Source organism: Urocitellus parryii, chromosome 8 (assembly GCF_045843805.1).
Source record: "Urocitellus parryii isolate mUroPar1 chromosome 8, mUroPar1.hap1, whole genome shotgun sequence".
Lineage (NCBI taxonomy): Eukaryota > Metazoa > Chordata > Mammalia > Rodentia > Sciuridae > Urocitellus > Urocitellus parryii.
Window position 1 is genome coordinate 54,522,380 of NC_135538.1, and position 14,219 is coordinate 54,536,598.

A 14,219-nucleotide genomic window follows, 5' to 3' on the forward strand; every position below is an offset into this window, starting at 1 on the left:
TCTAATCCTCTACTCCCCTCTTACTCTTCTTCTCACCCTACTCAAGGGTGTGGGGGCAGAGGAAGACTGAAAACTTCAAGCACAAAATGAAAACAGAATTCCTACCCCAGAAAAAGGAAGGGGGTTTACGAAACGAACAGAATCTCTCTTAGAGTCTGAAAATGTAAACCTAACATTGCACATAGCAGGAAGTCCTAGTCCCTGACAATTGATGGCATATCAAAGGGATCAGGAAACTAGAAGTTAGCAAACATTGCCCCTTTCTATGAATTTGTGGGAAGGACCACAGCACTTAAAGTCCCGAGTCTTTGTCTAGTTCTTCCATTGCTGGAAGGAGATTAAATTGTGTCTATTTTTATTTTAGGTTGAGCTCTTATGTTCTGTGAAGTTCTGCTTATAGGAAAGCACTACTGGAGATGTATAGTTAAATCAACCATGGGCATAGTCAACAAAAGGAATCCCAAAGCAACTCAGTTCTGAAGAGTTGTGATAGTTAATCCTCTTTCACATGAACGAAGGGACATTAAATGTCATTACCTTTGAGAACAGAAATGTGCTGCCGGCTCTCCCCATCTGTAGGGTAACTCCTGAATTCAATATCTTCACCATCTTTTAATTCAACCTTATCATAGCCATACCAGCCAAGGAGTTCATTCATGGTGTTTTCTGCAAAGTTCTGAAAGAGAAGCATAGGCTACTACTTATTTCTATAATCAATAACTATTTGAAAAGAAGACATAAATTGAATTGTTTGCCTTGCCCCATTTAATGTCAGCCTTACCCTTCTTCCCCTAGAGTATTGTTCATTTTTTCAAATCACGTTCAAAAATTGTAATGCATTTAAATCACAAAATGACGCATCCAATTATGACAGGCCTTCAGACATTTGCAATTTAAAGATAATGAGAAAAAATGGTATTTGTCAGTTTTGCCTATGAATAGGAAGTCATATTTTACCATATTCTTCTGCAAAGTCTGTATCCCACACTAACGCAAAAATATTGTAAGGTAAAGCATAAGAAACAGCTAAGAAAAGATTTTGAAAATGAAAACAATTAATCAACCTTTTTGTGGTTCAGATTAATTTAAATTAGAATTGCTTTCTGATTCAGGTATTGTTTCTTAACATGACTCTTATCTCAGATAAAGCAAAATCTCAACAAAGAAATAATTTCTCAATTGTCAACCATTATCATACAGAAAACTGAATAGGTTACAAGGGCCTCCCTTTTTAAATTTTCCTCTTTGCAAGAGTATTTTTTTAAAATCAAGGCACAATTTGCTTTATAAATTGTATTAGTGGCAGATTCTTTCTCCATGAAATGAAAGGTCATTATGATTGTATTCTGATGAGTTACATAAAAGTACTAAATAACTTTAAGGTTACTAGCCAGACCAGGCTTTGGATAATGTATGAAGTCACTTTACAAACTATAAGTCAATATATAAGTGTAATTTATTGTTACTGTTATTAGAGATATCAAAATTTGAAAATAATGAGTATAGCTAGATGGATTTAATGAAGTGTTTATTTTTAATAACTCATCAATTGCTCGATCTGGAAATAAGATGTGAGACTATGCGTGTTAATGATCTTAGTGCTCATATATACCTTAATAGTCTATCTGGCAGGGCACCATGAGTCTCCGAGACTGAGTGAGGAAAACTATATATTCTAACCTTCTCTGTGGCTCACAGAATCTTTCACTATTCTCCTAGAAGCTGTCATTTCTGAATTACACTAGGATGTATAATTTATGTACTTGAAACAAAGCACCAAGGCTAAGCTAGAGCGTACACAGCCTCAACGTGTGAGTTCCATGTTTTCTCAAATTTCAAGACTTTAGATTTCAGCAGGGGTTGCATAAAAAATAAAAGATAATACACTACTAACTCCATGAAAACAAACCTGACATTTCAAACCACCCACAGGATGCTACATTTTTTGCTTTCGTACCCACTTAAGCTCTGAACTCCAACTGGGTCAATCTGTGATGGTATAGTACACCAGCAATTTAAAAAAAAAAAAATCTAGCCAGATTGATTCAATGTGACCATCCACAAGGCCAACAGTCAGCCATATCAAGCTTTAGTGAGGCATTTATTCTCTCTGATGGCTGATCCTGTCCACATTAAATAGACATTCTTTTCATGAATGCACAAAGATGATATGATCGATATGAATAATAAGCTCAGCAACTTCAGGAATACCACTGAGGAGGACTGGGCTAAATGCTGCTGTACTCAATCAAAAGAGATCCTTTTAATGAGGCGTCACTCTCCCCTAACACCTAATTTCTTTCACTGAGGCCAAGTGCCTGACTCAAGAATGACAGTCCCTAAGCACACAAATCAAGGTCCTCCATCAGTGGTCTGGCAGCAGAAATCTCCAAGGATGAAACTTACCTTTCATGGAAAAACCAATTCTCAACAGCATTAAAAGCCAAGTTCAAGCCATCCTATTGGTCTGGATGCTATTTGTCCTGATCTCTAAGAAAACTGTGCCAATAAGTCAGAAAATCTTTGGCACAGTAATTCCTGGCTACCATATCCAGTTTTGTCCACCGTCCCTATCCAGGCGCCACTTTCTCCAGTTCTGTCTAAATTCTAAAGTCACACAAAGGCTATAGATGCATAATTCATGCACCAACCTTCCAGCCAAGGATATAGATTTGTTTGTTTTAGTCCAGCTGCAAATCCATTCAGCCTTTCAGAACCAACCCTGGGGAGGGGATACAGAAGTCTCAGACATTTGGAGAAAAACTGAAACCTCAACTGGATTATTAACACCAAATTCATATTGTTTGAGCATCTTAACTGCATCAGTTTAGTTTATGGCTCCTGCTGAAAACTCAGAGGCTTCACAGAACGATCACTATGAACTTGATCTATTCCATGATTTTCGAGTTACTATAAATGTCAGGGAAAATAAACTCTAAAACATCCCCTTTCTTGTCACTGAAAATAAAAATAAACACCTTAATGTTTTGATATATGACTGCAAAAGCTGAAAACAAAAGGTTTATAAAGACTCCAGCTATAAGTCTCAAACCTTTCAAGAAAGGCGGAGCAAGATGAAAGAAAAAGAGAAACAAACACTGAAATTTCTTGTAATTTAGTTGTGAGAAATAGACTATTACCTCTGTTGCATGCACTACTGTTTAAGAAACCAAACACTCCCAAGGAATAAAGTATTTAATTTTCTAAAAAATCCTAATTAGAATTTGATGGTAGATATTAGATGGGCTCATTATGGTGCTACACCAAAGCAAATGCAATAGATGTTTTCAGTTATCTTCTAAGAAATATAACATATTCTGAGAGAGGTAAAATTAATGTTTATGACCTCTAAGGGTTTTCAAGTCTTTCTGGTAGAGAATTCTAACAATTATTTTTTGTATTATCATCCTTTAAAAAAGAATTGTCTATCTAAAAGAATTATTTCTTCCCAAGCTGGGTATAGTGGCACACACCTATAATCCCAGCTACCCTGGTATCTGAGGTAGGAGGATCATAAGTTCAAGGCCAGACTGGGCAGCTTAATGAGAACTTTTCTCAAAATAAAATAGAAAGGACTGGGGATTTAGGTCAGTGACAGAGCACTTGCCTAGCATGTGTGAGGCTCTGAGTTCAATCACTAGTACTGCAAAAAGAAAATAAAAAAGAAAAAGAATTATTCCTTTTCTAAGTAGTTTTCTTGCTTGTTATTAAAAAAAAAAGTAAGATGAGAAGAGTTAAAATGGAGAGTTTTAAGGTAAGAATGTTCAATAATAAAACAAGCTACTACCAGTGTGGTGGTGCACACCTATAATCCCAGTGATTCAGGAGGCTGAGGCAGGATGATGGCAAGTTCAAAGCCAGCTACAGCAATTTAGTGAGGTTTTAAGCAACTTAGTGAGACCTTGTCTCAAAAATAGAAAATAAAAAGGTATGAGGATGTAGCTCAGTGGTAAAGCACCCCTGCGTTCAACCAGCACTGCCCCCCCCAAAAAAAACTATTGTACTAAGAGATCATAAAATTTCTTTCTCCCCAAAATCTTTACCAAGCATTTCTCTTGAGACCTAGGGCAGGAAACTAAGCAGAATCTCTTTAAAATTCCTTCCAGCTTTAGAATTCTATGAAATCAAGAAACTTCTACTTATATGAAAAATAAAGTACCTTTTACAAAGAAATTTCATAATTATAGTGCTCACACATGATGAATTTTACTGAGCAGTCATTATTTCAAATATTTTATCACTGCTCCCATAAACCATCAAAATATGCCAGAAATTTCAATATTTTGGCATCCGAATTACATTTCGCAGACTGCTTCTTGCCCTTGGAAGTGACACAAAAATCCTCTTTCATACCATGTGGTCCAATTTAGGTTTGGAAAATAGGTCACTAAAATTATAATGATAATGTCTAATACTTTATAGCACTTTGCAGTGTTTCCACATCCTTTCATTCTCCTGCCCCTCTCAATAACCCTATGTGTTAAGTATGTAGTTTTCACAATAAACTTTCAGTGAACTTATGTGACATCATCATTTTATGACAGAAAATTAGAGCATCAAGAAGGTAAAAGACAGGCATGGCTGATCACCCAGGAAAGTAAAAACTAAAACACATATCATTTGATACTTACAGCAGGCCTCTTTCTCTTACAAATTCTTTTTTTTTTTTTTCTTACAAATTCTATATAGTCTAATGTGTGGCAATTGCAAAGAAGCTCCCCCAACCCCGGGCCAATCACAGAGTGGCAAAGAAACCATGCCATAGGATGTCAGTATCATATACCAAAAGGGATCAACAAGGGAACATCTGCCTGTGATGAGACCTTGCTTGCTTTCAGATTCAATCATTGGCTTCTACTCTCCTTAATATGGTCATAGAAGGGGTGCTCAAAATTCACAATTAAAACTGAGTCTTCTGGGGCTGGGGTTATGGCTCAGTGGTAGAGCGCTCCGCTCACACGTGCAAGGCCCTGAGTTCGATCCTCAGCACCACATAAAAATAAATAAATAAATAAATAAAGTTATTGTGTACAACTACAAAAAAAATATATATTTAAAAAACTGAGTCTTCTTATTTTATAGTTTTTTGACATCACATGTAACTCTAAGTGCTTTGTACTACTAATACCTAATTCCCCTACCTTGTTCTCACCCTCTCCAATTTCCCTCTATCACTGTCAGTGCTTCTGAGGAAAAAAACAGAATCCTAACATTTAGTCTGAAAACATACTTTCTTCCTAAAATTAATAATAAATAAGCTGGTATTAAAAAGGTAAATAGAAAGGAAATTTTACAATTTCTTCAATCCTTCTGAGTTCTTTCCATACCAACAAAAATAAATTTTTGCCGGGGGTACAGGCATTCAACCACTGAGCCGCATCCCCAGCCCTATTTTGTATTTTATTTAGAGACAGGGTTTCACCGAGTTGCTTAGCACCTGGCTATTGCTGAGTCTGGCTTCGAACCTGCAATTCTCCTGCCTCAGCTTCCCAAACCGCTGGGATTACAGGCATGCGCCACTCTGCCAAGCTTTTCTGTTGGATCTTAATGTGAGGACATTCATTAGACACCCTCCTTATTCAATTAGAAGTACCATATATATGTCAGAGTTCAATCGAAATGACTTTAATTGAACATTTCATCAGGTAAATAATAGTTGACATCAAAGCACTATGAAAATAGTGATTACCAATTTTGAAAATACCTCTGAAACATTAAGTACTTCAAGCTCTTCAGAAAGAGCTAATGATTTTTTTTAAAAAAACATCAAACACAATTCTTTTTTCTTTTGAACTAGGGATTGAACCCAGGGGTGCTTAACTACTGAGCTATATCCCCAGTCCTTTTAAAAAATATTTTATTTAGAGATAGGGACTCATTAAGTCACTTAGAGCCTCACTAAAATTCTATAGCTGGCTTTGAACTTTCGATCCTCCTGCCTTCGCCCATCAAGCTGCTGGGATTACAGGTGTGCGCTACCATGCCCAGCCCATTAAGCTGATTTTTAAACACAGGTAAGTACCATTGAATTTTTTTCATGTCAGATCTTGTATAATTAAATGCTGATATGTTTTCGAATTTGTATCCTACCAAAAGAGTAGGAATTATTCAAAGAGCTCTTGATCATTTTCCCAAATGAGGCAAAGTCATAACCTCTCTTTCTTCATAAACATTATTTCCACCTTTACTCCATGTCCCAGTTCTAGCAAAATATGTCATCTATCCCATATATATTGAGAGTTGTTTGAGGGCAGAGACCTTTTATTTCATTTTATGGCTCACCTAACACAATGTCTGGACACTTAGAAGGTACTCAGTAAATGTGCCAATTCACTTGGATCCATTCATAAATATAAAAAAAAAATGTGTAAACATAGAGAAATAATAAAATTCAGGAAAACATAATTCTAAATATACTGATGTGAAAGTTTAAAGACCATTATATGAGCTGGGCACAAAGGAGCATGCCTGTAATCTTAGCTATTCAGGAGGCTGAGGCAGGATGATGCAAGTTGGAGACCAGCCTGGGCAATTTAGCATGACCTGGTTTCAAAATAAAATTAAAAGAGTTGGTGATATAGCTCAGAGGTAGTACCTTTTTAGGTTCAATCCCAGTACCAAAACAAACAAACAAAAACCTAAAGCATATAGTATTAGTGAGCACTCTCATACTATTGGGAATTAAACTGATAGAACTTTTAAAAAGAGTGATTTGATCTATGCATTAAAAGGCCTTAAATTTTTGCATACCATTTGATTCAGCAATTTTATTTCTAGGAATTTTAGGAACTATTCTAAGGAAATAGATATAGACATATGCAAGTTCAGGAATATTTGTCTCAGTGTTGTTTTCTTAAAAACAAACTAAATGCTAAACAATAGGAACTTGGCTAAATAAATTGTACTTTAGTCACATAATGGAATACTATTATGTTACTAAAATATATGCTGTAAGTAAAATTTTATTGCCATGAGAAGATATGAACAATATGTTAAGTTTTAAAAAGAAAGTTAATACATACGAGTTCATTTTGTTTTTTTAAAAAACTAATATCATACATAGAAAAGGGCATGAAAAGACACACATCAAAATGTTGACAGTAATTATATCTGGGTGGGAAAATTATAGGTTTTGTTTTTATTTTTGCTTATTTCTGTTGCTTACTCTACTATCTGTCATGTCTGTGTATTACTTTTGTAAAAAAATAAGAAATCTAGTTTTAATTAAAAATTAACACAGTCTCACTGATAGTCAACTACATCATATTCGAAGTTCTAATGACAATAAAAAGAATCTGTCAGTTACATTACTTAGCTTCAAAACATTCCGACATGCATTATCCAAAAAGTAGAGCACACGAAAAATACTCTCAAAGGAAAAGAAAACTTCCAATCCTGAGCAATTTATAAGACAGCTAAAAAAATGCTAGTGTCTCTGCTAGCTAAGGTTATGAATAACGGAATGATGGTTATTTTTGGAAAACATTTTCTCTCCATTGCCATCTCCATGTGTTCTAACTTCTGAGGTTAATTTCTATTAAGCATCATTGGACTCTTTAATAGAGATAAAGAAAGTGAATCTGCAAAAGAGAGGCAGGGCTTTGATCAAGTTCAAATGTGAAATAAGAATTGAAATTGATTAGAAATCAGTTTCTAATTCTATTCCCAGGCCTGGCCCAAGGCTGCATCTAAATTGTCTCCCTTAACACAGATTCAGTGGGCCAGTTTTATTTATGGTTTTGCCAAGAAAAAGGTCATGAAGTAAAACTTAAATAGTACAAAAGAAATATCTGAAAAGCCCTCTACAGATTGCAAAGTATTTTCACATCCATGGTCCCATTGGATCAGATGGTATAGTAAGGACAAAACCACGCCCCACAGATGGCCCATTAGAAAGTCATGAACATTCATGAAATAATAAGAGTAGCCAGATTCACATTCTTGGTGCAGATTTTATACTTTGAGCCCTGCTGTTTCTACCTGAACGACAGTTTTGGAGACTGAAGTCCTCTGAGGATGATCACTATGCTTCACTTTGGTTCATTTTGCAGCACTGTTGTTAGTCACACACCATGATTTTAATGAAGGGCTAAGTCCAGAGGACACTGTTAACACTAACACACAACTGGACAGGGCCTGAGAAATACCTTATTCTCTTATTGATATATTCCAAACTGGATGACTACATAATTGGCATATGAATCCAAAATAGTGTAGTTTTATACATAAAATCTATGGTGTTTTATTGTCTTTTTGGGACACAGAGTAGACAATGACACAACCACATTTTATTCTGCTGCCAAGACACCAACTGTCCTAAAAGGGTCAAACAAATGCTGTGAAATTGTGGATACTGGCCCTCTGCAACACTGGCAGGCATGGCAGGTGTACAGCTGTGTGCAGCTGTGTCCTATCACAGCTGCAGAACTGCCCTCAAAATCACCAAGACTTGTTACATTGTTTTCCTGTCTGTGCCAAAGCCACCAGCCTTAAAGTACTACAGAGTCCCACAGGCCTTTGGTTATATAAGAGATATTAACACCCATCAGTCTACAGATCCTAAAATATACATTCAGCAAATCTCACTCACCACATGCTTTCATGTCTGTTTACATGTTTCAATTGGCACTATCAAAAACAAAGTACTCTATTTTTTTCCCCTCCTTCTATCCTGTAATATCCCTTCTCTTTCAGGAAACTATTCAATAATCTTATTAGCTTGAGAGTACAAGTGTGGCTGGCTTCCCATTCCACAAGAGGAAGTTTCAGACTTCAGGGTTTTGATGATACACCTTCTACTACTTCTAGTACATTAAAGAAGAAGAGGAAAAAGAGGAAGAAGAAGAGGGAAGAGGAAGAGGAAGAGGGAAAAAAGTAAAGGTACTTTCAATATATAAAAGGGATATTTCTTTAGAAGACATGATATAAAAATGGTTACCCTAACGAAACAGTATCTTTCCCTGGGACTCTCCTTTTTTAGAGAGTCATAGCACTCACTAATATTCGCCCTTTTTTGAGGCCCTGTTTTGGATGTTCCTTCAAAAACTCTGTTACCTCTTGGTTTCTGTAAATCTGTCTTTCACACAAGCAGAGTAGGGCTTGGCTTCTCAGAGCAGCGCTTGGCAAGCACACAGGCAGGAAACGCAGAAGGGAATGAGTCTGTCAGACTCATTTTCTTCTAGTTCAAATGTTTATTTCAGATTCGGGAGGAAGTGAAGTGGTTCCTTTCCATTTCCTCGTCTCTGGAACCTGCGAGTTGTGTAAGGCTTAGAGAATGGTGCTCTACTACATATCACACTCCTTGGCTCACAGATGGAGAGACTCTTCCCAGAAACCCCAACTGAATAGACCAGAATGCATAGCTCTCCAAACCCTCTCTGGACTGTCTCTTCTGGGTTTAACCTGGAGTCTTGAGCCAGGCAACTGAGAGCAATGATAAGGACTTAAGTACATCCTACACCTGCTCCCCAGGGGCAAGACCCATGTCTCAACTGACATTAGTCCCTAGCTCTGCCACATGGCACACCTGAGGCTACTCTCAGGAAGGAAGGTCTGACCTAACTGTGAAAACCACAGTGGGATCTGATCCTAAGCCTACTTTCTTAGGTTCCTGAGACTTATTGCATCCGACATCAGGTTAACATTTCAACAGCAAAACTTAAAATGTACCTGATTTGGTAATGAGCTGATTTCAAACTTGAACATGCTGGCTTTTCCAATCCACACCAACTTCTCTAATTTTTTATTTTTTTATTTTTTAAGCATCAAGTTATCTCACGGCACTCACCAGCTAGGCTCTGCAACTTGCTTTATTGTCTATACAATTGACGAGATCATTTTTAATGTAATGTCAAATGAAGACCATCAGAAACCAGACTAGAAAATCTTGTGGTAAGTTTTCTACTAAATTCTAACAGATGTGCCTGCCTCAAACTTTAGGGATCAGGACTGAAGCATAATTTTAGGAACAAATTACTTGCTGAGAATATTAATAGACAGAAACCTTCTTCAGCAAAGGTGACCCTTTGACATTTAACATAGATTTTCCAGCAATTGATAAAGAAGCCAAACATTGTAAGTGTGTCAATTATGGTTTGTTTAGGAAAGTTTCCAGGACAGAGTGCTTGATCTAATCACATTGGTTTTGTCAAAGAGTTTTAAAAGATAAAAAACTGACTCATTATCTCTACTCAGAGTTCAGACTTGAAAGATTATATTATTGTTTGGTAGCTACTGATCACAAAGTACAACTTACACACTAATTTATACTTACACATTCCCTAGTACAAACTCATTTGTATGCTACATCTTGCATATTCTAGATGAACTCCTGAAATTAATTAACCCTTTCACATTTTGGAATTCCCTCCTGACATCCCTTTCTTATGGCACACGTGAGCTAGAGTGAATCAGAGACATATTACATTAGATACAATTCCAATATTCATTTTAGAAACCAAAAATAGTGAAAATATAAATTGCACTGTCATCTGATTTTTAGAAATCCTCTCTACTACTCACTGATTAAATAAGACATACTAATTGTAAGTAAAGCAAAATCAAGAAAAATCAGAATGAAGGGAAGAAGAAAAGATAAACATTGTAAAGGTCATAATGAGACAAACATTTCTACTTGAAGATACTTTCACTGAAGTACACCATAAGCAACCTATGCCAAGTCATGTACTTCTCACTCACAAAATTATATTGTATCAAATTCAAATTTGTTACAACTGCCATGTACATTAAATCAGTGATAACGAAACTGTAACTCAATATCTGATCTAGTGAAACAGCAACCAACATTAGCTCTCAGCCACATGAAGACAATCTCCAATGCCATTACTGGTGTCAGCTAAACCTCAGCAAGTTTGTCTTCTCCAGCCATTTTTAAATAAATAGGTGACTATCTCAATTAGGAGATCTTGAAGGGAGTCTCTGAGATGAGGCAATTTTGTTGTTCATTCTCAATACCCTGCATTTGCTGTACTTAAAATAGATACTTGTACCAATGTCCTTTCTATTACCCGGAGGAGAAAAAAAAAATCACATAGACACCAGTCCCTTTTCTTTCAGCTCACAGAGAAGCAACTCGATCCAACCAGTGTTGAAACCTGAGTAGGTCACTGTACACCACGATAAAATTCCCTAATCCCTGAGCCAAATCTCCCTAAGGGGGGCCTCCTCCTGATCCTCCACTTCCCGGGCTGACTTTTCCATTCGCTCTCTCCTCTTTCCCCCTTTCATTTCCCCTACCTTCAAGCCTTGATATGTGATCCGAGGTGGGGGCTCAGGTTTCCGTTTTTACAGCTTAGGCCGCGCTAGCTGTATACATTCCTTTCTTTCTGCCGGGCAGTGATTACTTACCAGGGCTTAGTTTACACTGGTCCAGATGAAAGCCGTTCAGATGAAGGCAAACACAGCCAGGCAGCTCCAGCAGCACCAATATGAAGCTGCACAAGGCCACATTGTGTTCCCGGTGACATTTTGTTGCACACATTTTTATACAGGGCAACCAACTTGTTATGTTACTCTACACTTCACATTGGGGAGCTGAAGGGTAATGATACCAGGGAATTCAGGGAGGAGTTTTGTTGCTGTAGTTATTAATTTTAAAGGCAGAAAAATATTAATGATTTGCTCCCCCCCCAAAAAAAACTTTGACTTTGAGCAACCACCTTTTTAAAAAAGGCTTTTGGGTACGAGTATATTAGAGGAATGCCTACAAAACAATTCCACTAGACATGCTGGCATGGTGTGAATGGAAATGACTGAAAATTTTGGCCAGGGGTCTTACACAGTGTTCCAAACTAGAGAGAAAATACCAATCCTACAGGTATTTTGGATTATTTGCTGTGCAAAACTTCTTGTTTAATGCTACTTTGGATGGAAATGGTGAGGATTAGAACTTCAAATAGTAGATGGTGATTTGAAAGAAAAATAACATTTTAAAAAGAGGAAATTCTGTTCACCAAGGTTAATTCCATACTTAGTCCTGCAGCACTGGCTAAAAATTGTGTAATTTTTCCCCTTCATACAATGTTGTTTTTGTTTCTTCCTCACCAGTTCAGACAAACATCTGTTATACTGTAGAAGGACAACTATCTCCCAAACCACGGAGTGCGCCTGCAGCCAAAGTCAACAACACGAGCCCAAAGTATCGAGCACAGTCAGCCTTTATATCCAGCCGGGATAACATTTCACATGTTTTGATTAAAATTAGCTAATTTGTAATTCTAGAACCTATGAAACTTAAAAGCTGCCATCCATATAGATCACATTAGGCAGCGTTTTAAAGGGCCAGAGCATACTGTGATTTCCTAGTGGCCTTCACCTCTGTCCTCTTCCCCCACTCCAAATTTAAAACGAAATGGAAAAGTAATCTGGAAATACAGGACAGGAGGGAAGGGCAAGAATGGTTATTGTAGACTGAATTCCACCCTCATGGGAAGAAAACAACTTCTACCTTTTTTTTTTTCTACCTTAACTATCAATGGTGGTTTCCATTACAAGGAATAGCATTGATTTCCAAGGCAAATCTCCTTTGGACTGATACTACACTTCTTGCTTCCAGATACTAAGTTTCTCACCCTGAAATAAAACCCTAATTTCAAAATTTAAATGCTGCTGACATTTCTGGAAGGAAGGTAAAGCTAAGCATATACACCTAGCTACACACGTACACACACACACACATTCACACAGAGCAGAATGTATAACCGTTTGTCCCTTCTAATCGTGGGCTTCACACGAGGCATTCTTATGGAATATACGTGTTCTAATCAAGAAGATGTCAGAACGCAATAAATGAAACTTGCATACTGTTTTTATCTAGTTCATCTTTTAAATACAAACTTAACCAAACCTGCCCAAGTTACCTGGCAGTATTAAGCAGAACATGGGGAGCATCAAACCTGCTACTTTTTTGTAACTCACAGAAAAACAGACAAATTTAAAAAAAAAATTAAGAGAGACTCGTAAAATCAACATGGAATAAAATGCTATCCCAGGCAAAGCCTCAGCATGCAGAAAATAAGGGAATGGGGGCGACGAGTGGGGTCCGGAGCTGAGCGGTGTTCTTTTACAATCGCTTCTACACGAACAGCTGGAGCGCCAGGCGGCTGCGCTCACCACCTCTGGAGCACCGCTGGTCTGGCGAGGAGCCCGGCCTCGCCGAATGGACTCCGGCTGGCCTTCCCGAACAATGGGCAGGCGCCCTGCGAAGGCCGCTCTTCGGGGCTCGCTGGGGTCTGGTTAACTGGGAAGCCAGGCGTACAGAGGCTAGCGAGAGGCGGAGGTAGCGATGGAGAGGCGCGGGCGGGGGCGAGCGAGGCGAGCGGGACGTCAGGACAGCCCTCAGACCCTCACAGCTCTGGCCGCAACTCGCCCGGCACTGACAGCCCCTACACTGTCGCAGCTGGAGACTTGGGGCGAAGCGGGATCCCTGAGCTTAGGGGTGAACCGCGGAAAGGGTTGAACTCCAGCTCTCCCAGGGTGCCTCGGCCGAGCGGCTCTAACTTTGGAGAGGCCGGAAGGACGAATCCCGAGGAAGGAGTAAAAACTACACTGCTCACTAGGAAAGCCTCTTCACCATTCCCACCCACCACTTGGACCCTGGTCCCCTCCTCTCTGAAACGAATCTGTGCCAACCTGGGGTTTGTAAGGTCAAACAGTATGTGGTGGCCCCCCACCCCCCGCCCTGCTTCGAATCTGAGGCTGGCAAATTTCGGGGATGCAGCCCGCGAGTTGACCTCCGCTTTGCACCTGGAGGAGGAGCTGAGGCGTTCCGGGCATCCTACGGTAACTGACAAGCGCGTCCCTGTACCCCCGAATCCATACAACGGCCCAAAGGGAGCGGACCGAAGAAAGGGCTCCGTCTCCCCAGCCCCCAAGGTCCAAAAATACCTTCATTTCCTCATTGATCTCCCTTTTCACTGGGTGAGCCGGTTTCCTGCTCCTTTTATTTTCCGGAGGTCTCCCTTCTTTCTCCATTTCTGCCATGTTTTTGTGTCTGGTTTCTGTGGAGATGAAATGGCTGCTGCCGCCGCCGGCGGTGGTGGTGGTGGTGGTGGTGGTGGTGGTGTTGGTGGCGGTGGCGGTGGTGGAGGTGGTGCTGATGGTGGCAAAGCTGGCGGAGGTAGCGGTGCTGGCGGGGCCGGGGCTGGGAGGGGGGAAAGGCAGGCGCGGGAGAAGCGGGGTCTCTTCTAGCGGCGGAGAAC

The 14,219-nt window shown here is 39.1% G+C and overlaps 1 protein-coding gene across 3 annotated transcripts in view; it reads right to left on the bottom strand.

Moving 5' to 3' along the window:
- Positions 1 to 14,008, bottom strand: part of Sobp (sine oculis binding protein homolog) — a 160,115-nt gene extending 146,107 nt beyond the window's left edge. For all 3 annotated transcript variants that reach the window (XM_026389611.2, XM_026389609.2, XM_026389610.2), the window contains exons 1-2: positions 13,906 to 14,008; positions 538 to 676 (exon numbers count right to left, since the gene is read on the bottom strand). In XM_026389611.2, coding sequence (XP_026245396.1) covers positions 538 to 676; positions 13,906 to 14,001 — 235 coding nt within the window. In that variant the 5' untranslated portion in view covers positions 14,002 to 14,008. The remainder of the gene's footprint in view (positions 1 to 537; positions 677 to 13,905) is intronic.
- Between the last annotated feature and the right edge of the window lie 211 nt (positions 14,009 to 14,219).